Source organism: Fistularia commersonii, chromosome 35 (genome assembly GCF_037954325.1).
Source record: "Fistularia commersonii isolate RoL2024-O1a breed Wild chromosome 35, RoL_Fcom_v1.0, whole genome shotgun sequence".
Lineage (NCBI taxonomy): Eukaryota > Metazoa > Chordata > Actinopteri > Syngnathiformes > Fistulariidae > Fistularia > Fistularia commersonii.
Window position 1 is genome coordinate 2,555,451 of NC_141318.1, and position 22,050 is coordinate 2,577,500.

The 22,050-nt window shown below is 49.5% G+C and overlaps 1 protein-coding gene across 2 annotated transcripts in view; it reads right to left on the bottom strand.

The window, feature by feature from the left end:
* Positions 1-4,689: 4,689 nt before the first annotated feature.
* The window catches only part of LOC147213772 (cell adhesion molecule DSCAML1-like), a 57,066-nt gene continuing 39,705 nt past the window's right edge, over positions 4,690-22,050 (bottom strand). Inside the window, exons 9-33 of one of the 2 annotated variants that reach the window (XM_086142533.1) lie at positions 21,521-21,805; positions 21,120-21,239; positions 20,536-20,712; positions 19,908-20,107; positions 18,661-18,757; positions 18,444-18,572; positions 18,199-18,366; positions 18,049-18,119; positions 17,723-17,963; positions 15,298-15,444; positions 14,666-14,821; positions 11,689-11,828; positions 10,490-10,643; positions 10,087-10,204; positions 9,831-9,994; positions 9,656-9,754; positions 8,828-9,016; positions 8,418-8,705; positions 7,027-7,182; positions 6,835-6,865; positions 6,611-6,729; positions 6,386-6,538; positions 6,098-6,298; positions 5,373-5,684; positions 4,690-5,285 (exon numbers count right to left, since the gene is read on the bottom strand). In XM_086142533.1, coding sequence (XP_085998659.1) covers positions 4,852-5,285; positions 5,373-5,684; positions 6,098-6,298; positions 6,386-6,538; positions 6,611-6,729; positions 6,835-6,865; positions 7,027-7,182; positions 8,418-8,705; positions 8,828-9,016; positions 9,656-9,754; positions 9,831-9,994; positions 10,087-10,204; positions 10,490-10,643; positions 11,689-11,828; positions 14,666-14,821; positions 15,298-15,444; positions 17,723-17,963; positions 18,049-18,119; positions 18,199-18,366; positions 18,444-18,572; positions 18,661-18,757; positions 19,908-20,107; positions 20,536-20,712; positions 21,120-21,239; positions 21,521-21,805 — 4,349 coding nt within the window. In that variant the 3' untranslated portion in view covers positions 4,690-4,851. Of the gene's footprint in view, positions 5,286-5,372; positions 5,685-6,097; positions 6,299-6,385; positions 6,539-6,610; positions 6,730-6,834; positions 6,866-7,026; positions 7,183-8,417; positions 8,706-8,827; positions 9,017-9,655; positions 9,755-9,830; positions 9,995-10,086; positions 10,205-10,489; positions 10,644-11,688; positions 11,829-14,665; positions 14,822-15,258; positions 15,445-17,722; positions 17,964-18,048; positions 18,120-18,198; positions 18,367-18,443; positions 18,573-18,660; positions 18,758-19,907; positions 20,108-20,535; positions 20,713-21,119; positions 21,240-21,520; positions 21,806-22,050 lie in introns of both variants that reach the window. The other variant, XM_086142532.1, reaches the window with a different exon arrangement.

Consider the following 22,050-nt stretch of genomic DNA (forward strand, 5'->3'; position numbering starts at 1 on the left):
TTTTTGAGCAGTGTATATGTGTATTTATATTTTATATGTATATGTATTTTAGGTACACCCTGGACTGGTCGCCAGTCAATCGCAGGGCCACATACAAAGACAGACACGTATTCATTCACTCATTATCAAGTGCAATGCAATTTTTCCCTTTTTTTTTTTTCAATGAACTTTTTGCATATTTTTTGGACTGTGAGAGGAAACTGGAGAACCTGGAGGAAGTCCACGCACACACAGGGAGAACGTGCAAACACACACACAGGGAGAACGTGCAAACGCCACACAGAAAGGTCGCAATCGATCGAGGGTCCTTCATGCTGTGAGGCTGAATTCACACACACACACACACACACACACACATACATGCATGCATACATACATACACACACACACACACACACATGCATATATATATATAGATACATACATACATGTATATCATATATACACACACATATATATACACTCATACATACATATACACAAACACACACACACACACACACATATATATATATAAACACACATACACATACATACATACAAACACACACATACATATACACACATGCACACATATATATACACACACACACACATATATATATATAAACACACATACACACATACATACACACACACATATAACATATATATATGTATACACACACACACATATATATATATATACACATATACACACACACAAATACAAAATACATACATACTTATACACATATATATACACTCACATATGTATATATATATATATATACATACATATACACACACAAACACATATATAACACACATACACACACATATATATATACACATACACACACACATATCCAAAAATACACACATGTACAAATACATACGTATATACATATATACACATGCACATATATGTGTATCACACACCCATACAGTATACACTTACACATACACATGCAAACATAAACATATACACACACACACACACACACACACATATATACACACATTCATCCGAGCGTCTTGTTGAGTTCCAGCGAGCGGCGATGAGCAAACCTTCCCGCCAGAAGCTTCTGGGCTCAGGGGACCAACGTTTGACGGCCATGAAATTCAAGTCCGGTCGCCACGCTGGAGAGATTTCCACGAGATTCCCCGTGGATGAGCCAGAACCTCCGCGGACGTTGACCTTTGACCCGCGCACGTCAAAACCAAACAAAAAAGCTCGAATTAACCTTTAGTTTGATTTCATTAAATTAAAATCTCCATCTTTACTTTTCCTCCACACGCCATCATCGGTCCGGCCTTTGGCTAAAACGTGCGCTGACAAACTCCGAGTTCTAAAACCTTCTAGTCTTTGCATCAATATCTATAAACAACCGATGAAAAAAAAATGATGTGCACGATTCTCCGCGTTGCCCTTGGCAACGAGCATCAAACCAACAGAATCAGGACGATGAGCTCACTGTCAGGTATGTTCAGCTTTCATTTCACTATTTATTTGCCTCTTTTTTTTTATACCCATCTCATTTTATACATATATATAATGTATATACATTATATATATTATATACATTACATCCCAATTCTGTTGGTACTCTTTTATCCATCTCATTCTGTGCATATATTTTATTCTACTAATAAATATATACATATGCCTTGCCATTTATATTTATATTAGATTTAATTTTTTTTAGATATTTAAAAAAATATTTTATATATATATTTTTAAATATTTAAAAAAATATTATATTTTATATCCATCTCATTCTGTAAATATCTATTTTATATAATTCTCACTTTGTATACTGAAAAGTTTTGATGCCTATCTTGTTCTGATTTTTTAGATACACACACACACACACATATATATATATATATATATAAAATCCATCAAATTCCATAAATAAATATTTTAATCACATTTTGCACCCATCTCATTCTGTAAATATGTATTTTGTATAATTCTGTGTACTGAAAATATTTAAAAATCATCTCATTCTGTAAATATATATCATATATCACTCTTCATTATTCTGAATACACTTTATACCCATCCTATTCTGTATATATATTATATATATATCAATATCCATGTTATTCTGTATATATTTCTATATATTTTTGTCCCATTCTGTATCCATATTTTTTTTCTAAATCATCTAATTTCTGTATATATTGTGTACATGTAGAAAAATAAATGTGTAAACATATATGTATAGTTTACCTATAGAAATAAGATATTATATTTATTTCCTCCTGTTTATGTACAACGCACACATATCAGTATATATAAATATATGTGTGTGTTTGTGGAAAAAAATCCTCGAGCGGTAAAGATGGACAGAAAGCGTGACGTATGAAAGATAGCTTTATTGCACAAGGTGTTAGAATGATCTTTTTAGTTTTTTTTTAGTTTTTTTTTTGCTTTCTTTTCATAGAAAATGTACTTTTGAACACAAGCAATTGCTGTAACAAGCAACTCAAAGGAACGCTTGGACACCCTCTGCTCTTTTTTTTTTTTTTTTTTTTTTTTAAATTTTCCATTTTCATACATTTTTATCCTTCGGGTTTTTTTTTTTTCCCCTTTTAGCAAGCATGCAATGACTTCTTCCAGGATGAAACAAAAATACAAATTAATGGTAATAATCATAATCATAATAATAATAATAATAATAATAATAAAAAAAAACAAATAGGACAAATGACAACATCAATAGACCCTTTTTAAAAAAAAATAAAAAAAATTAGTATCAAAAACAGAGGGAAAGGATAGTGTGTGTGTGTGTGTGTGTGTGTTTGTATGTGTGTGTTTTCTGCCTTTTTTTTTTTTCTTTAATTTTAGATTTCAGTTGTCGAAATGGGGGGGCAGGAGGGGCGTTCGACCCTGACGTGTCCCCTGAATTATCCTGACGAAAAATAGCTCTTCATACAAAAACTGTGTTTTATGTACAAGACTTGATCTATAAATAGCACTGACAAAGGGGAGCGGTGACGCGTCTGGTACGTTTAAGGGAAGGAAATTTTTATCTTTTTAAACTTGAATTCATCCGAACGGGGACCCTGAACGCATCGGGACCCCCCCGACCCCCCCGACCAACTACAAGTCCCTGATTTTTCATTTTGGCTGAACCGGTTTTGAGTCCAACGTTTCCAAAAACTGCGCTGAACGCCCTGTCGGATGTTATAAACGCAACACGACATCATTTCAGTGTGTAATAACCCCCTGATTGAAAAAGTTGAAAAAAAAATTGAAAAAAAGTTGTTGATTAATAAATTAATCGGCGATTAACTAATTAATCGTCAACTTTTTTTTTGTGATTTTTTCTGATTTTTCGTTTTGGCTGAACCGGTTTTGAGTCCCACGTTTCCAAAAACTGCGCTGAACGCCCTGTCGGATGTTATAAACGCAACACGGCGTCATTTCAGTGTGTAATAACCCCCTGATTGTGTAATAACTGTGTCGTAAACCGCCTGCCGAATGTACCCGCGTCGGTAAACGCAAAAAAAGTTGTCGATTAATGAATTAATCGACGATTAATTCATTAATCGACAACTTTTTTGGATGTTTCATTCATCAATTCATGAAACATCCGTTATCACGCAATGCATAAATGTGTTATTACACAATAAATTGACATTTTGACTTTATAGTACATTTTGCTTGGTTATTACACGCATCGCTACGAGCCCCCCCCCCCCACCCGAATAATGAAAAAAAAAAAAAAAAAATGGATGTTACAAATCAAAATGAGTGAAAAAGCCACCCGTCCGCCCCCGTCCCTTCCATAAAAGGTAAAAAAAAAAAAAAAAAAAATCACAAAACGCCAGCGTGGAGACATTCTGCGTGTGATGGTACGTTACCAATCCAGCCAACTTTCACATCCAAAATCCCTGACTTGTGACATCTCCCACCGCGTTTCAAACAGCCTCCTTCGAAGTGCAAAAGCCGGCCGGAAAGGGGGATTTTTATTATTATTATTATAATATACCTGTGAGTGGCGGCGGCGGCGGCGGCGGCGGTGAACATCCCAATGATTGGACAGTTGAATGAAATTCAAACCATCTCATCCTCTCCACCTCCTGTATATATGCTACTCTCTCTCCAGCTCTTCACGCTCCCGAACCTCCTCGTCCTCCTTCTGCAGCGTCTCGACCGAGCGATTGTCACATTAAATTTTGTCATTAGGCTTATATTTTTTTTTTCATAATTTCACTTTAAACGTCAATATACCTACATATAAATATATAGATTTAAATTCTTTATAATACCAAATATTCTCTGTGATTTTTGTGTTTTTTTTTTTTTTTTTTTTTTTTTTTTTGCAGGGGGGGTGTCCGTTGCGGAGAAAAAAACATGAGCGATGGGTTTGAACAATAACAAAAAAAAAAAAAAAAAAAAAATCTAAAATTAATTTAAAAAAAAAAAAAAAACCCGGGTTTTTTTTTTCTTTTTTTTTTTTTTTTTTTTTTTTTTTTCGGGAGACACACGAGGGGAACCGGGCGCGATGAAGGACGCGCACGTGCGTGCGTGCGTCGTGTGTGTGTGCGTGCGTGTGTGTGTGTGTGTGTGTGTGTATGCGCGTGCGCTAATGATAAACGGGAATAGCCGCGCAGCTCGGCGGACCGTCGTCCTCACCGTTTAGCTTTTAGCTCCTGGATCAGAGCGGATATTCCCAATGACCGCCCGATTTCGGGTTCTTTTTTTTTTTGAATTTTTATTTTCGTTTTCCTTTCCCGCCCCTCCCGCGAGAGCCGGACGCCGGCCGGAGCTTGTTAGTTGTCGTTAGTATTTCTTGGTTTAGGGTCCGGCGTGTAAAAAGCGAGGGTTAGCATCGAGGCGCCCCTCCTCGGACGGCGTTAAACCAGCGTGTAGGACTTGGAATACGCCCCCACGTTTTGCTTCTGCAGTCTGCCCAGCGCCGAGGAGCTGCTCTCCAGCAGCGAGTCCCTGGAGCCCCCCACCTTGCTACTGCTGGCGGGGTTGCTGCCGGTGCTGGAGGTGGAGGCCGTGGCGGCGGCGTTGGAGCTGGGCATGGTGAGAGTCCTCTGCGGCAGGGTGGCGGTGCCCGAGCCGGCGCCCAGGCCGCCCAGGCCGGAGTGGCCCAGCGTCAGCGCCTGCTGCTTGGAAGAGTCTAGCGTCTTGTGGCGGCCCTGGGTGTGGTACGCCCGCTGCGTCAGGCTGCGGATGGAGGCCTCCCGCGGCGGCACGGCGGGGCAGGGGTCGTGGAGCTCCCCCTGCTTCCGGAAGAACGGGTCCGTCTTCATGTAGAGGGGAAGGTTGCAGAACTCGCCTGGGGAGGTCGAGGAGGAGAGCCGACATGTGATGGCGGGACGCGTGGAGGTGAAACGCCGCGCCGGGACGCTCGGATCGCACTCACTTTTGTTGGCGCGGTGCGGGATGGGCACCGCCACGTTCTTGCCGCGGTCGTAGTCCTGCGGTTTGGGCGGCGAGGCGGTGAAGCGGCAGATGCCCGGTTCGGACGGCGTGCTCAGGGAGGTCATGCTGTCCGCCGGGTCGTTGGTGCCCGTGGTCATCTGGTCCGAGGAGCTGTCGGAGATGAAGCACTCGGTGATGGTGAACTTGGCGTGCTGCAGGTGCTCCTCCAACTTGGCGTGCTCGTAGGCCCTCGCCAGCTCCTCGTAGGTGGACGAGGCGCTCTCCGTCGACACCATGCTGTTGCGGCCCTTATCTGGGAGCCGAAAAAAAAAAACAACAAATAACAATCCGACGCCTTGTCTTTTACGTCGATCCGGGATGAAGATGAGGTCATTCGAGGATCCCTGCGAGCTCAGCCTGAAACGGTTCACTTAGCACCACCTAGTGGCCAAAAGTGGAACTGCAGCTGATTTATTGTAGAAAAACATGTTTTTGCTCATTTAAATTAAAAATAAAATGACATGGTGAAGGGCCAAATAAACATCTAATATATATACCTATATTTTTTTATATTTTATACATATATTTCATATATTTTTTTTTATATTTTTTTGAAATTTTTAATATTTAATTAAAGGTTTCTGTTTCGGCAGCCCGCCTTTATGCTTCACGGCGTGTATGGAAAAATAGGAAATAGAGTCGTAGAAATGGATAGAAGGTCCTCGCCTGTGTCCTGGGAGAGGCTGGCGCTGTAGCTGTCGCTCTCGGTGGCGGTGATGCCGTGGGAGCCCATGGTCCTCCAGTCGGAGGTCAGGGTCCGGGCCGAGGCGGTGGACTGGCTCTGGCTGGGCCGGCTCAGCGTCCACTGGCTGGAGTACCGGTTCCTGGAGCTGTGGGCCGACTTGATGCTCTTCCTGGACACGGGGTCTGGGAGCGGGAGAAGAATCGGAGGGGGATCAGATGCGCCGGCGGACTCCCGGGTCGGAGACTCGCGCCGGGGCGGCTCGGACTCACTGGTGCCGGGCCGGATGTCCGACATGTCGATCAATGGCCCCGAGTTCTGGATGAGGGCCTGGTGGTGCAGGGACACGCCGGTGCAGAAGTTCTGCGGGTTCACCGATTGGCTGAACTCGGTGTCCGTCACCGGCACCGCCGCTTTGTCCTCTCCTGTGCGGAAGAGGCGATTAATTCCCCGCCGCTGACGGAAACTACATGTTTACAAACGGAGCGGCGACTTGCCGATCTGCTTGATGCCCTCCTTGTCCTCGATGAGGAGCTGAACGCGGGGGATGTCGATGTGGAGCCTCGGCCCCTGAGGAGGCCCCTTCACCGGGGTGTCTATGCTGCGGTTGTTCTTGCTGCACACACACACACACACACACACACACACACACACACATATCAGACTGCTTCCTCTTACGGCACGAAGCTACCGTTGCACCAAAGAAGACACCTCCACTCACCTGATGAGCATCTCAGCAAGGCTTTTAGCATCTGAAAGAAAAGACGAGTTGAAATCAGGAAATGTCGAGATGTGACGTTAGCCTTATTAACATCTTAATACTGTAATAACATGTGTTATTAAGGTGTTATTAACACTGTAATAACGCCTTTACACTGGTAACTCCCGAGCATACCCGTCCAGTTGCCCTTACCTCGGAGTCGCTTGAGCCGCTTCTCCTTGCGCTTCTTGCGGATGATGAAGAGCAGGGCCACGCCCAGGGTGACCAGGATGACCGGGGAGCCGATGGAGAAGAGCTTCTTCACGTCGTCGCCCTCGCCGCGTGCAGATTTGATGGGCGGGATCGTGCCTGCCGGGCGCAGGGAGGGCAATGACACGGTAATAATGTCGTTATAAATGATGAATAGCGGCCAATAATTAGAGGTCTTATGTCCTAGTGCTGTTCCTACGGCGCCATGTAGCGCGATTTCCGCCGTAAGTCAAGGCTCACATACAGTACCATCGCTCATCTATGCTATCAGAGTGGAGTCTGGAGAAGCATACAAGTATAGGGTACGTGTATGTGCTTTTTATCATCAATGAGCCGATGTTTGTCTGGGTTTCGCTCTTTTTTCAGAGTTTTGTGATATCTATTTCTGTTCCCATGGAGATGGCTTTCCTTTGCTTCGAAGCACTGCCGTTAAAAAGTTCCCCCAAAAAACAACACAAATGAGAACGTAAATGTATGTAAATTGGAAGTGCTGTAGTCGTCCTCCCTTCCCGTCTTGATAAATTCACGGGAGTTGGGGATGTAACCAGGAAATGCCGTCGGTCGAAGATGTTGGAAACAAATCGGGAGGTCATCGGAACTCACATACGGTATCTTACGTAAATGCAAATGGAGCTCACGTATGTGAGCAGAGTGAGGTCTGGAGAAGCATACAAGTACAGGCTACGTGTATGTGCTTTTTATCATCAATGAGCCGATGTTTGTCTGGGTTTCGCTCTTTTTTCAGAGTTTTGTGATATCTATTTCTGTTCCCATGGAGATGGCTTTCCTTTGCTTCGAAGCACTGCCGTCAAAAAGTTCCCCCAAAAAACAACACAAATGAGTACGTAAATGTAGGCAAAGCTGTCTTCCTGTCAATTAGAAGTGCTGTAATCGTCCTCCCTTCCCGTCTTGATAAATTCACGGGAGTAGGGGATGTAACCAGGGAATGCCGTCGGTCGAGGATGTTGGAAACAAATCGGGAGGTCCTCGGAAATCACATACGGTATCTTACTAAAATGCAAATGTAGCTAACTTATGTGAACAGAGTGGGGTCTGGAGAAACATACAAGTACGGGACCGGTTTTTGCGCATGTTCAAGTATACCCATTTATCGGTGATGATCATCGAGAAAGTCGTGGCCAAGCAGCCAAACGATGCTCCCGGCGTTTGGGCTGTTTTGTTCGATCTAATTTCACTTCTGCGTAGATCTTTCCTTTTTCTTCGAGCCACAACGAAGGGCAAAAGGTTCCCACAAACTCAAACGAAAACAAGTACGACCGGCGAACGGAAGCAAAGCCGTCTTCCTCGGCCCGGGACGACCGCACTGTACTCACTGCCGTCGTAGTCGGTCGTGGCGAACTGGGAGCTCTGGTTCCCGCAGCCGGCACTGTTGCAGGCCTTCATCTTCAGCTCGTACCAGGTGGCCTCCCGCAGCTCGCTGAGGAAGAGCTGCGTGGTGGAGTTGGCCCTCAGGCTCTGCCACGCCCATGTGCCCTTGGGCCTGAAGTCCAGCATCAGGTCGGTGATGGGGCATCCGCCGCTGGTCCAGCCCTGGAGGTTGAGCCCGGCGTGGGTGGAGTTGATGTGGGTGAGCAGCGGCTGGTCCTTGTTGAACACGGGCTCTGAGGAGGACAAGATGAAGACGAGGTCCAGTTTTTACGCAGAAGCTGCATTTCTTCCCTTTCCCTCGTCTCCTCCAGGTCCAGGTCCGGGTCCGGGTCCGGGTCCGGGTCCGGGTCCTCACCTCTGCCGTGGGTCTTCGCCTCGATGATCTCGCTGATGCGCCCCGAGCCCACGCTGTTCTTCGCCGCCAGCTTGACCTTGTACCAGGTGCCGCAGCGCAGGTTGTCCAGGCGGAAGGAGCGCTCGGTGGAGCTAATGAAGACGTCCCTCCACTCCTCGGTGTTGTCCACAGAGTACTGCAGCACGAACCCTGCGGGAGGTCGGAGCTTCACACGTCAGACGCAAGAACTTCGCCGGCCGGAAGGGGAAGGGACGCACGGGAACGTGAACAAGGGGGAAGCTGTTGCAGCTGTTAGCCACCAGGAGGCAGCAGTTAGCAACAAATCAGTTTACCAGTCTTCCCTAACCCAGACACAACCTCCCCTTGTTTACGTTGCCACAAGCGTTCATTCATTCATTCATTCATTCACCCTTTCATTAATACATGATATGGAGACATACAACTATTGACCCTCTCGATTATACCATATATGGTCAAATGCAACCATTCCTCCTCTCATTCAGACCTCATGTAGCCACACAACTATTGACCCTTTCATCCACATCAAATGGACATACAAGTACTGACCCTCTCATTAATACCATATATGGTCAAATGCCACCATTCACCCTGTCATTCGCATGTCTGAGAAATTTTGGGGTCTCCAATGAACCTCCAGCATGTTTTTGGCCGAATCCGGAGAAGCTCAAGCAGACACGGGTAGAACCTGGAGACTCCAAGCAAAAAGGCCGCCTACGGGAATCCACCTGTGGACTTCCTGGCCGCGAGGCGGATGCTCTAACCGCTACGAGCATTCAAAGATTCGACACGAGGCGGAGGAAGATCTACCTCTGATGGAGCTCCCGCCGTTGTCCCCTGGGATCCAGGCCAAGGTGATGGAGGAGGTTGAGGTGGTGGAGACGGTCAGCCTGGGCTGGTCCGGAGGAACTGCGCGGGAGTGACATTTTCCTTTCAAGAAATCCGGCAAATGACGTTAAACAAATGCCAAACCTTCCTTACTCACCTTGCACCACCAGGTCCACTATGATGGTGTCGAAGCCCAGGGTGTTGGTGGCCGTGCAGGTGTAGAACCCGGAGTCCTCGGCTTTGACGGAGCGCAACACCAGCGTGCCGTTGGGCAGGATCTGCCTCTGGCCGTCAGCCGTCACCGGGACGTCGGACTTGTCGCTGGCGACGGCAAGAAGGGGAAGGGTCACGGCGCGGGAGCGGCTAACGGGAGCGGCTAACGGGAGCGGCTGCGCGGCGGGACGACCTCTGACCTCTCTTTGGTCCACTTGATAGTCGGGGCCGGCTCGCCCACCGAGCTGCACGGCAGCCGCACCTCCTTCATCCAGGGCGTGGTCACCGTGCCTCCGAAGGACAGGATCTTGGCGGGGACTGCGAAGCGGATCAGAACATCTCCATGATGGATCCACCTCCTCTTCCCTCCCTTCTGTTTTCCCTTCCCTGCAGCTGAATCTTTCCCTCTCTCCCCAGGGGTCGTTTCACCCGGGGTCGCCCCTGTTCATCGCCACATAATTAACAACCGCGTCCGTCGCCGGCCGATCGATACCTCGGCTGTCGATCGATACCGCGGAAGGAGGCCGGGAAAAGCGGACTTCCCGGTGCTCCTCTTCCACCCTTCTCGGCTAACCTTTACAGAAATGTCTTGTAGGACCGCACCTTTCCCGGCGGGCTCCACCGTGACCTTTGCGCTGATGTTGCCGCGGCCGGCGGTCGTCACGGCGGCGGCCCAGATGTGATACTGCTTGCCGCGGGTGAGGTGGGTGATGCGGTAGAAGAGCATCTCCGGGTTGGCCTCGTACTCGCTGGGCGCCTGGCGGGGAAGGGAAAAGCGGAGCGCGTTCATCTTAATCTTGAGATAATCCGGAATATTCACCCCCCCTGACAACAAAATGGATTCTTTTAAAAAAAAAAAAAATCCGCCTTAAAGAAGAGATGGCGGCTCTCAACCGGTCGGACCTGTTCGGACGGGCCCTCGGATTCGCACGAAAAACCACACACACACACACACACACCGAGATAAGTAAGTGTGTGTGCTCATCTTTAGCTCCTTTCACCATTTGCTTTTCTCTCTTCATCCATTGCTGTCAAGAGAGGCGGACCATGTGTGTGTGTGTGTGTGTGTGTGTGTTTAGGGGGGTGCGAACATTCCTCCGGAACAGCGGCGGTGTTGTGGTGATCCAGGGAGTGATACAGGGAGATAATGAAAAGACGGACAAAAGCACTCTCATCTCGATGTGACTGATACCCTCCTCTGCTCCTCCTTCCTCCCTGCCGGTCTGTCTGTCACCCTCCTCCTCCTCCTCCTCATCCCTTTTTTTTTTTTTTATTTTAACCCCCTCCCCTTCCTCTCTCACTCTAATGGTGTGTCTTTCTCTCAGCTTCCCCTCCCCGCCTCATTTGCATGGCGCTCGTGCACAGGAAACCGCCGAGTGTTTATGAATAATGTGAAAGTGGGATTTCCAGCCGCCGCCGCCGCCGCTCGTCTGCGCATCATCCCACCGAATCTGAAACGCCGCTAAAATACGGCGTTTATAAATAGAAAATGTTGAAATGTGATCCGTGTGTGTGTGTGTGTGTGTGTGCGCATATCTGATGCGGCAGTAGCGACGCGAGCACGCGCGTGTGAGCTTGTTCTCGGCCTCATTTGCATATCTACGTCTCATCACGTTGCCAAGACAACCTCATCTGTTCATCTGGGGAGGGCAGGAAATAAAGCGCAAGAGCGGCACCAGAACACACACACACACACACACACACACGCATGCACGCACGCACGTGGGTGTGCGACACAGGTTCAATTAAGAACAAGGGTTAAATTGATGTTTTAGATTTTTATCGGATCTTTTCCGACTCACCGGTTGCCCAGATCCGGGACTGGAGCAGTAGATGGTGTACTTGCGGATCACGCCGTTGGGTTTGTGGGGAGGCAACCAGGACACCACCACGCTGCTCAGGGAGGACGGCACCGCCTTGATGCCGGCCGGCGGCCCGGGCACTGCGGGGGGAGGGAAAAAAAAAAAAAAAAAACACACCACCGCGGGTTTCATCATGGCTTCCAGGGTGTTAAAATTGCACAAAAAGCCTTGCAGGGGCGCCATCACAAAGGTGGCTAAGGTTAGCATGATGCTAAATCTGTGGATACACCCGTGATGCACTTGTGTGTGTGTGTGTGTGTGTAGCGGGGAGTGCCGGGTGTTGGACGGCCATTAAAGTGATCTGGCTTGTTTGCAGATTTCTGGTCTTATCCCGCGCTAAGCCGCTCTGGGAGGACTTGAAAGGCGCCCCTCTGGACACGCAGACATATGTTCATTAAGACGCCGGTCAGCAGCTCGTCGACTCGCCGCCGCCGCCGCTCGCCGTTTCTCCCAAACAGATTACACCCTCTGGTCTGATCCCCCTCGTCAGCCGCTTCGGCTTTGACGCCGAGCGGCGCCCTAATGCTCCGATTACGAGTGATCCGCCGAGGGGAGTTTTAAAATGGATGCGCACTTTGCGGGGAAAACACAACTGGTCCCGGACATAAATATCAGGTGCATCTGACGCAGGGGCCTCCTCTCGGGGGTCCACAGGACAGCGACTCCTTTCTCCTGCATGCCGGGACCCCCCGCCGTCCCCTCATTCAGCCCAGGAAATACTCCCGGCTCCATTCGTTCTGCACTTTACATCTAGCCGGCGAGGGTTTTTGAAATAAAAGAAGAATGATGGGTGCAGAGGCGGGGGTGGGTGGGCCTCATTATCATAGCTGGACCTTGGGAAGGAAAGGAAAGGGATGGGAAGGGAAGGGAAGGGAAGGGAAGGGAAGGGAAGGGAAGGGAAGGGAAGGGAAGGGAAGGGAAGGGAAGGGAAGGGAAGGGAAGGGAAGGGAAGGGAAGGGAACGCAAGGCAAGGGAAGGGAACGCCAGGCAAGGGAAGGGAACGCCAGGTAAGGGAAAGAAAGAGAAGGGAAGGGAAGGGAAGGGAAGGGAAGGGAAGGGAAGGGAAGGGAAGGGAAGGGAAGGGAAGGGAAGGGAAGGGAAGGGAAGGGAACGCAAGGCAAGGGAAAGAAAGAGAAGGGAAGGGAAGGGAAGGGAAGGGAAGGGAAGGGAAGGGAAGGGAAGGGAAGGGAAGGGAAGGGAAGGGAAGGGAAGGGAAGGGGTATGGTAGTTAAGTCCCATCTGGTGCCCAAAATCTGCCCGGGTGTCCAGACAGGCAATCGTGCTGCTGCTCTGCCAGCGTCGGGGACATGGACAGGGAGGGGGTTGGGGTGGAGAGGCCCCAAATTGGGGCGCAACAGCCCGACCCCCACCCTTGGACGTCACGGTAACGGCGCCGGCACGCTCCAACGAACGCCCCGGATACCCCGCTCCGGTTGTCACGGCTAAGATATGACATTTGCCGACGGCGACGTGACATTTCCACTGATGCCTTGTCGGCCCACAATGGGGGCGTGTGATCATCTCCTTATCTTCTCCCTCTTCAAACCCCGGCGCTCCTCCTTCCCCGCCTCCGTAAAGAGACACGGATCTCGCTGTAATCCCTCCTCCAATGGTGTAAGCAGAAAATTAATTCTTTCTAATCCGGGCGGAGTTAATCCCTCCGCCTATGGCTGCTGGGAGGTGAAGCCGGCTGACGGCTGACTTCTGCATGCTACCTTCTGCGAGGAGGAGCTCCTCTGCCCCTCGGTTGAGGCCCGGGGGGGCCTCACAACTGAAGGCCCAAAGCCTCTTAAATCTCATTAGCACTACTAATGGAGCTTCCTAGCATAAATGAGCCTTTGTCATGGTTGTGAGATATGGCCTTGCACCCCCTGAACCCCCCGCACCCTCCTAGCACGTTTAGCCTCCAAGCACAATGCCCTCTTTTCTCTGTTTGGACATTTATTCACTTGAATACACAGCAGGGAGCTTCGTCACGGCGCTACACATCGTCGTATCAATGCCTATGCTAACAGTCGATGCTACCGAGCAGCCCCCCCGGTTGGTTTAGGGTCAACAAAACAACGGGACGATGGCTTGGCGAAGCTAAGATGTACGATACGTTGGATATATTTCGGCGAATCTACGAAGTTGTTGAGGTTCACACAAGGAAGCAGAGTTCCTCCTGGCCGTGACATTTTCCAAGGAACTTTTTGCAGCTCCAAGAACCTTTTTGGGCAGAGGGCCGTTGTTTCGTGCATTAGGACAGCAGAGGAACTGGGGACTGTGGACCTCAGGTCCTAGAACCATCTTAGCTCCTACTCCGAGGCAGGCTCTTTGGTGACAGGTAGAACTCATAAGACACGGCCACATCCAAATACTTCTTGTGGACCACCATTTTATATCTAGCGGTGTCACAGGCCAGAGGTCTTTTTGCGCGGAAATGGACAGAACCGGCAGTTATCTGGCAAGCTCTGCCACAGAGGGGTTTCTGGGGCTCGCAGAAGGACATCAGAGAACATCATAGTTACCCAATACTCTACGGTTATTATCCCAACTATGAAGGACACGTATGCTTCCGCATCCTTGCTCTATGTTGGCGGCTTCCTGTACTTCTTCTGAGGGGGGTTGTTTTTGAGGGTAGTGCTTAGGGTGCATGTCACCCTTCCCTGGTCCCTTACTGCTTGAGTGACTGCAAACTAAATCATACCCCTGAAGGAGGCTAGTTCCTGGAACCAAACTGGAGCTCGGACACTGTCCGAAGGGTGCTGGACTCCTCGGGGAGTGCTAAGCCTTACTAGCTGCATTCCAGCCTCAGCTGCCGGACCCCCTAAGCCTGGATAACCTTCTACACGATTGTTTTCAGACACTGCGCGAGACTCCAAGAAGCACAAGCAGCCAAGACAACAATGAGGTCAGCCATGGTAGTTTGACTCACGGTCCTCGCGGGTCTGGATGTACAGGACGTTGCTGCGGACGCCGTCCCCCGCTTGCGTGTAGGCCAGCACCTGGACGCTGTAATTGGTGAACTTCTCCAGCCCCCGGAGCTCCACCTGCTCCCGCGTGGTGGTGATGTTCTGCATCTCCCCCCATTCTAGGGAGCGGGGGGCAATTTAGAGGTGGAGGTCAGTCAGAGCGCTAACGCTAGGCGAGAATGCAATATTGTGTATTAACGGTGGGCGGCGGGGAGGAAGGGAGGAGGCTACGGCGATGATGGAAATGATGGAGGTTGGAGGGACCTGCGTTTTCTTGCGAATAAGCATCTCATCTTTGATAACAGCTCAATAGTTACATTTTAATCGCTCATCCCATCTCGCTAAGCTAATCAGCTAGCGGCTCCAGGTTGAAGCCCTCCAACCTCCCGACTGTAACCACAGCTTTCCTTCTCAGGAACCGGGTACTTCTAGGTGAAGGTTGCCGTCCACACGGGAAAAGGGAAGTGCGTGATGGAGATGGCGCTAGCACACATCGACAAAGATGGCGGGTGGTGACGGGCAAGTGAAGTTTTAAAATGAGATAGATGATAATTACTCTGCATTGGCCACTGGGCCCGGGCCCCGCAGCACCCACCTCCGTCAGGGAAGAGGGACCAGAACACCACCCGGTAGCCTTTCAGCACGCCGTGCAGCGTCAGCCGCGGAGGCTCCGCCCACGTGATCACCGCCTCGTCCGACGTCACGGAAATAGCCCGTACGTTCTGCGGCGGTTCGCTGGGCACTGCGGAGAACGGGGGGGGGAAACAAATCAGTCAAACTAGCTCTCGGCGGCGGCGGCGGCGGCGGCGGCGTGTTCACAAGCTAGCTAGCGGAGCATGGGAAGGAAAGCTACGCCTCGCTAGTGTGTGTTTGTAGGCTCGGGGAACGGCATGAATAGTAAGTAAATGCAAACCAGGAGGGGCCGCCATCTTTACTGTTCACACACGACAGGAAGTGCCCATATATTCCTCATTGTTTGCAAAAAAAAAAAGGTGAATATAGACGCGAGGGGGGGAGCCGAGAAAGGCGGCGGCGGAGGAGCGGGCAGACGTTTAGAGAGTAATGGGTCTCCTTGTTCCTCCCTCGCTTTCTACCAGCCTAATGAGGGTGCTAATTAAAGTAGAGAGAATAATGGGGGGATGTGCCGCCGATTCATCACTACCATTTTGTTCCGGTGCGTGCACGTGTGTGAACAGCAGCCGTTTTGAGTTGACGTGCAACGGTGTCGCCGCGTTCGACCGGTGCGTAGCTTTTAGCCAAATCAAAGATATGCTGCATGGATCTTCTCCTCCTCGGCCTTCCCTTCCTCCGGACGCGTTATTGACCCGGTAAACGCGTGTCAAAAAACAAAACAAACACAAAAAAACCAAAACAGACGGCGGGTTTTAAGTTTTGCGCTTCGCCCTCGAGCTTCATCCCCTCCACGAAGCCTCCGGGAGGAAAAAAAATAACATTTCACTGAAGTTACATACATATATATATAACATAGCGAGAGAGAAAAGTCGTATATATTGTATATTAAATCACATCAGAAATCTCTGTTTACATATGCATGTATGTGACAGTATATAAACCCTAATTTCTGGACTATAAGACGCTAATTTGTGGATTTTTTGGGAGGTTAACGCCGCCAAAACATTTAACCTTATCACACCAAGATAGCGATCAGCTGGAGTAGCACAAAGCACGGATGGACTTTTCCTTGTGTTATGTATTATTATTTATCTTTTTCATCATTTCCATTACATTTGCGTGTAAATATCTCACGTTACAACATGAACGGCTGCGGCTTATAGACACGTGCGGCCTATTTATGTACACATATTTTTATTTTGTTATTTTTAGCTGCTGCGGCTTATATTCAGGTGCGCTCGATAGTCCAGTAATTACGGATTAATTACTTTATGTATTATATATATAATATAGGGAGAGGGTTTTTAAAGTTGTACATAAAATCACTTTAGAAATATCTGTGCACGTATGCATGTGTGCATGTATGTGTACAGGTACATGCATGTGTACGTGCACGAATGTATGTGTATGGATTTGTGTTTGTGCATGTACAGTATTCGTATGTGTATAGTATGTGCACGTGAGTGTATGTGCATGTGTGTATATGTGTGTATATATGTACATGTGCGGTTGTGTGTACACGTAGGTGTGTGTGCATGTATACGTAGGTGTGTGTGTAGGTGTGTATCCCTGTGTGTGCATGTACAGCACATGTATGTTCACGTGAATGTGTGTGTGCATGTGTGTACATGTGCATGTGTAGGCTACATACGTGTACCATACGTGTACTAGTGTGTATGCACATGTGCGTGTGTGTACCTCTGTGTGTATATAATATGTGTGTGTGTATTCATGTGTTTACATGTGTTCAGCTCTATGTACACATGCATATATAGGTTTATCTGTATGTATCTCCGTGTGTGTACATGCGTGCGTACATATGTGTATCTCACGAGTGTGTATATTGGTGTCTATGTGCAAGTGTGTACGTGTAAATGCACGTGCATGCGCATCTCCGTGTTCCTGTATACATAGGTATATCGTGTGTGCATGTTTGTGTATCTTTATGTGTATGTGTATGTGTACTCGTGTATATGTGTGCGTTTACGTGTGTGTGTGTGTGTGTGTGTGTGTGTGTGTGTGTATGCCTATGCGTATGAGTGTAAGAATAATAAATAAGTGATAATAAACAATGAATGCATGCACAATGACTCCGAATCCCGATCAGAGCTAAAACGGGAGTGACCGATCAGAGCTAAAATGCTAACTGGTAGCAGAAGCAGCTCCATGAAGATGGCCGCCATCTTGCTTCTGCGCGAGATGTTTGAGTAGGAAACAACCCGAGACGGGGCGGAGGAGCGACAGGAAGTAGTGGCCAGGCTCTGGCCACTTCCTGCTTATGGCGTCAGTGCCAAGCTAATATTAGCCTGGAGTTCCTTAATTTTTATTTTGCGCAGTCAATCACTTGGGGAACCTGCTGTCAAGACATCTTGTAACCTCCTCCTTACCATCTTCTAGCGTGGTGGCGTTGATCTCGGTACTTGACGGGCCGGTGCCGGCACGGTTGAAGGCCTGAACCACCACCCCGTACTGGGCGAACTTCTTCAGGTTGTCCAGCGTGTACACCTCGCTGTCTCCGGTGGCCTTCATCTCCACGATGCTGTACTGGCCGTTGCTGCCGGGCCCGTTCTCTCGGTAGCCGATCTGGTAGCCCCGGATCACGCCGTTCTGCAACTCCTTCTTCGGCGCCTGGTTGTGGAGGAGCAAGGACGGCCGGGTGAGGTTTCCCGATCGGCCGATCTCGATTTGACTGCGAAATAAAACACCGACTCACCCTCCACGTGACTCGTATGCTCTGGGAGGTCATGGGCTGAAGGATGACATCGATGGGCGGTCCATCCGGCGCTGGTGACGCGAGATGCAGAATCTTAGCGGCGTGACGTCGGTGGCATCGGAGGAGGTTCGGTAGAAGACGGTCACTCACGCGCTTCCTCGGTGCTGATGGTGAGCTCCTTGCTGGGGAGGCTGCGGCCGATCTTGTTGTAGGAGTACATGCGGATGCTGTAGACGCAGGCCGGGTGGAGTTCCACGATGTTGGCCTGGTTGTTTGTGGGGGAGATGTTCCTGGTGGTGTACATGTGGTCCCAGGAGTCTGCAGAAGACGACGAGTTACTTTTAAAGCTGGGATTCGAGATGCGATTGGAGGGACGCGGGTTTCCGATCACCCACCAGACTTGTTCTTGTACTCGATGTCGTAGCTGGTGATGATGCTGTTGCCGTCGAACCTCTGGATCCAGCGCAGGTTCATACTCCGGTCCTTCACCTCCCTCACCTCCAGCTCAGGTGGATCCGGCGGTTCTGCAAAGGATATTCCAGGGATTGGACACCACTTCTTTGCCGGACAACGACCTGTACATCGGGGGCGCAGCATTCGGGGCAAGGGTACCTTGCACGGTGAGCTGGATAAGCCCGCGACCTTCGCCGTAGGAGTTGATGGCGTGGCAGGAGAAGAAGACAGAGTCGCCCCTCTCCGCCGGGTTCAGCTGAGAACAAAAACGATGAATATGTTTATGTATTTTACGGGAAAAAGCCCAAAGAAGAAGAAGAAGAAGAAGATCGAAGGATCTCGGCATTGTGAAACGCTCAAGAAATCACTTCCCTTGCGATTTGACAAGAAAGTTGGTATCACCTTTGCAGTAAGTGCTGAATACGGCTAGCAGACAGTTAGCTTAGCATAAAAACTGGCAACAGGAAGTCGTTCAAATGTTCAAACGTTCAAGAAATCACTTCCCCTGGGATTTGACAAGAAAGTTGGTATCACCTTTGCAGTAAGTGCTGAATACGGCTAGCAGACAGTTAGCTTAGCATAATAACTGGCAACAGGAAGTCGTTCAAATGTTCAGACGTTCAAGAAATCACTTCCCTTGGGATTTGACAAGAAAGTTGGTATCACCTTTGCAGTAAGTGGTGAATACGGCTAGCAGACAGTTAGCTTAGCATAAAAACTGGCAACAGGAAGTCGTTTAAATGTTCAAACATTTAAGAAATCACTTCCCCTGGGATTTGACAAGAAAGTTGGTATCACCTTTGCAATAAGTGCTGAATACAGCTAGCAGAGAGTTAGCTTAGCATAAAAACTGGCAACAGGAAGTCAGGTTCGGAAAGCTGCGCAGGCTAATTTATGCTACACGCTAAATGTATATATGGGTGGAGGCTGTTGTCTGTCGCGGAATGCGTAGCCTAACGTTGCAGTACCGCCTGAGCCTGTAAGGGGACGGTGTTGCGCAATTTGCTGAAGTGTGACCAGCGAAAGGAACAGAGAAGAAAACAACACCACGGCGCCGGTGTAACCGGGCGCAAAGAATTGTCCTTCCGCATGCTACCACGTCTTAAATGTCCGCACAGCCCGCCACCGTCTACTGCACCTTCCAGACACGAACTCTGCACCGCCCTCTAGTATTGATTCACAACCATGGTAAGGTAGACAACTTGACACGGAGGTACCCATTTATGTATGCTACGTTAGCGTGAATGAGCCTTACAGATGGCGAAAGACATGAAGACATGCGGGTTAGCTAGTTGTTTAACTTAGCATGAACAACCATCCAGGCACAGTTGGCTCAAGGAGTCCTGATGCCTGGGGTGCGAAGACCAATGGCCATAAGAAGAGCATCTGGCATCGCGTTCTCCAACCTTCAGCGTGGAGATGACTTCGTCCCCCTTCTTGTTGATGGCGATGGAGTAGCGGGGGTTCCGCTCGGCGTCGATGACGGTGTCGCCCCTCTCCCAGCGGATGATGATGGGCTGCTCGCCGCGGGCCGTGCAGTTCAGCTCCTTGGTCTGGCCCTTCCGGGCCATGGTGGTGTTGGGGTGGCTGGTGATCATGGCGGGAACTGGAGGACGTCGTACGACACGTGTCAGCAACACGATTACGCGGCGTGATGGGACGAGCCGGCAGATGTAGCACGGATGTACGGACGTCTCTATTTCTGCCTCTCCTTCCCCGCCTCCCCATATTCCTGCCTCTACTTCATCCTCCCTTTTTTGCTCAAACACAGAGTATTGATTGTGGGTTTTTTCCTGTGGTTTTTTGTTTTCATCACTAATTCATCGGCCCCCTCCCTCCTCCACCCCCGACAACACACACTCCGATGGAACACATCCATCAATAGTAAAGACAGCCGCGGTTGAGGACAGGAACAGGATTTTTTTTTTGGGAGGGGGTTCTGCACTGGTTGTTCTTGCCCGCGGCAAAAAAAAAAAAAAAAGAAACAGAAGTATCTTGGAGGACAAACGTCGAGGCTGAAAAGGAGATGCTTACTCTTGACAGTGAGGATCATGCTCTTGCTGATGTCCGAGCCCACGCCGTTGGAGGCCTGGCAAAGGTAGTAGCCTCGGTCGTCCTCCAGCACGTGTCGGATGAGCAGCGAGCCGTTGGACAGAACCTGGATGCGGCCTGTCGGGGGCACCGGATGGTACTGCTGGGGGTTTCCTACACCTGCACGACAGCACAAGGATGGAGGCAGGTTACCTTCCATCCGGCCTCACCGCTCCTCGCCTCTTGGATTGTTTCACTTTGGGATGCGTCTGATTCCTGGGCTTGACTAACCCCAAATGCATTTGCGTAAGACATTGAAGACATTGAAGTTGCGGTGGGTTCATGCTAAAAAGTCCTCCGAAGGTGTCGAAACCACCTGAGCTCAGGACTCGACTTGTTGGGAACTCGGATGCAAACAAAGGAGGCTCCATTCAGAGCGGATACATGGGGACTCGAGTTAGCATTAGTGCTCGGAGAAGATCCCCAAATTCAGGTGGACCCGACTTGTACTCTTGCCTGGACTCAGACTTGGACTCCACAGAGTACCGCTTCTTGCTACCTGAAGCCAAAGTCAAACCGGTTCCTACCTTTGGCGTGTTTCCACATGACTTTCGGGGGCGGGTAGCCCTCCACGGAGCAGTTGAGAACTCCAGCTTTGCCGTAGATGCAGTCCTGGTTGTTGGGCTGAACGACAAAACGCGGCGGCACTGGGAGGCAAAAGTCAGAATCAGAATCACCTTCCGAATCACAGAATCACTGTACCCCGGGAGTCGAGGAGGGCATGTGGGTAGCCTACAACTGTACAGACAGCTGGACGACATCTACAAATACCTGTAGAGCGATACAACTAGCAGTTAAAAAACTGTACACCTTCGCAATGAACTCATTGGGGAAGTCATACAAGGGAGTCCCAGTGTTGTTCGTGCTAGCTGCTAGCATCCGATCTGAGCTAATCCAACACTGTGCCCGATCGCACCCAACTCCTCACCGGTAACGATCAGCTGCCGCTCCCAGCTGACGGTGGCGGCGGCGTTGCTGGCGATGCAGGTGTAGTTTCCGTTGTGCTTGAGTGTCACCTTGGAGATCTGCAGGGAGCTCATGAACTCTTTGGTTTCTATCGCCACGCCGGAGGCGGAGCCCGGCACGATGAGCTGTCCGTCTTTGTGCCAGGTGATGCGTATGGGCATGTCCCCGGACGACACCACGCAGGCAATGTACATGAGCTTCCCCACTGAGGTAGAGGGGATGTCGAAGGGCTGGATGAGCGGCGGCACTGGGGAGGGTGAAGAGGAGGGCAGAAGATAGTGGACACTCAGTGGAATAAGGGCTGCGATAGATGTGGACGAGTCGCAGCGTGGCCATCTGGAGCGATGCTGAGAGAGAGAAGGTCATTGGCTAGTAGGCCCCTGCTTTTCGACCACCCCCTCCCCATCGCCACCATCTCCTGCAGCCCATAATAGCTGCTCTGGTTATAATCCAACTGGCAGGAGGAAGTCATTCGGTTGCCATAGTAATGGA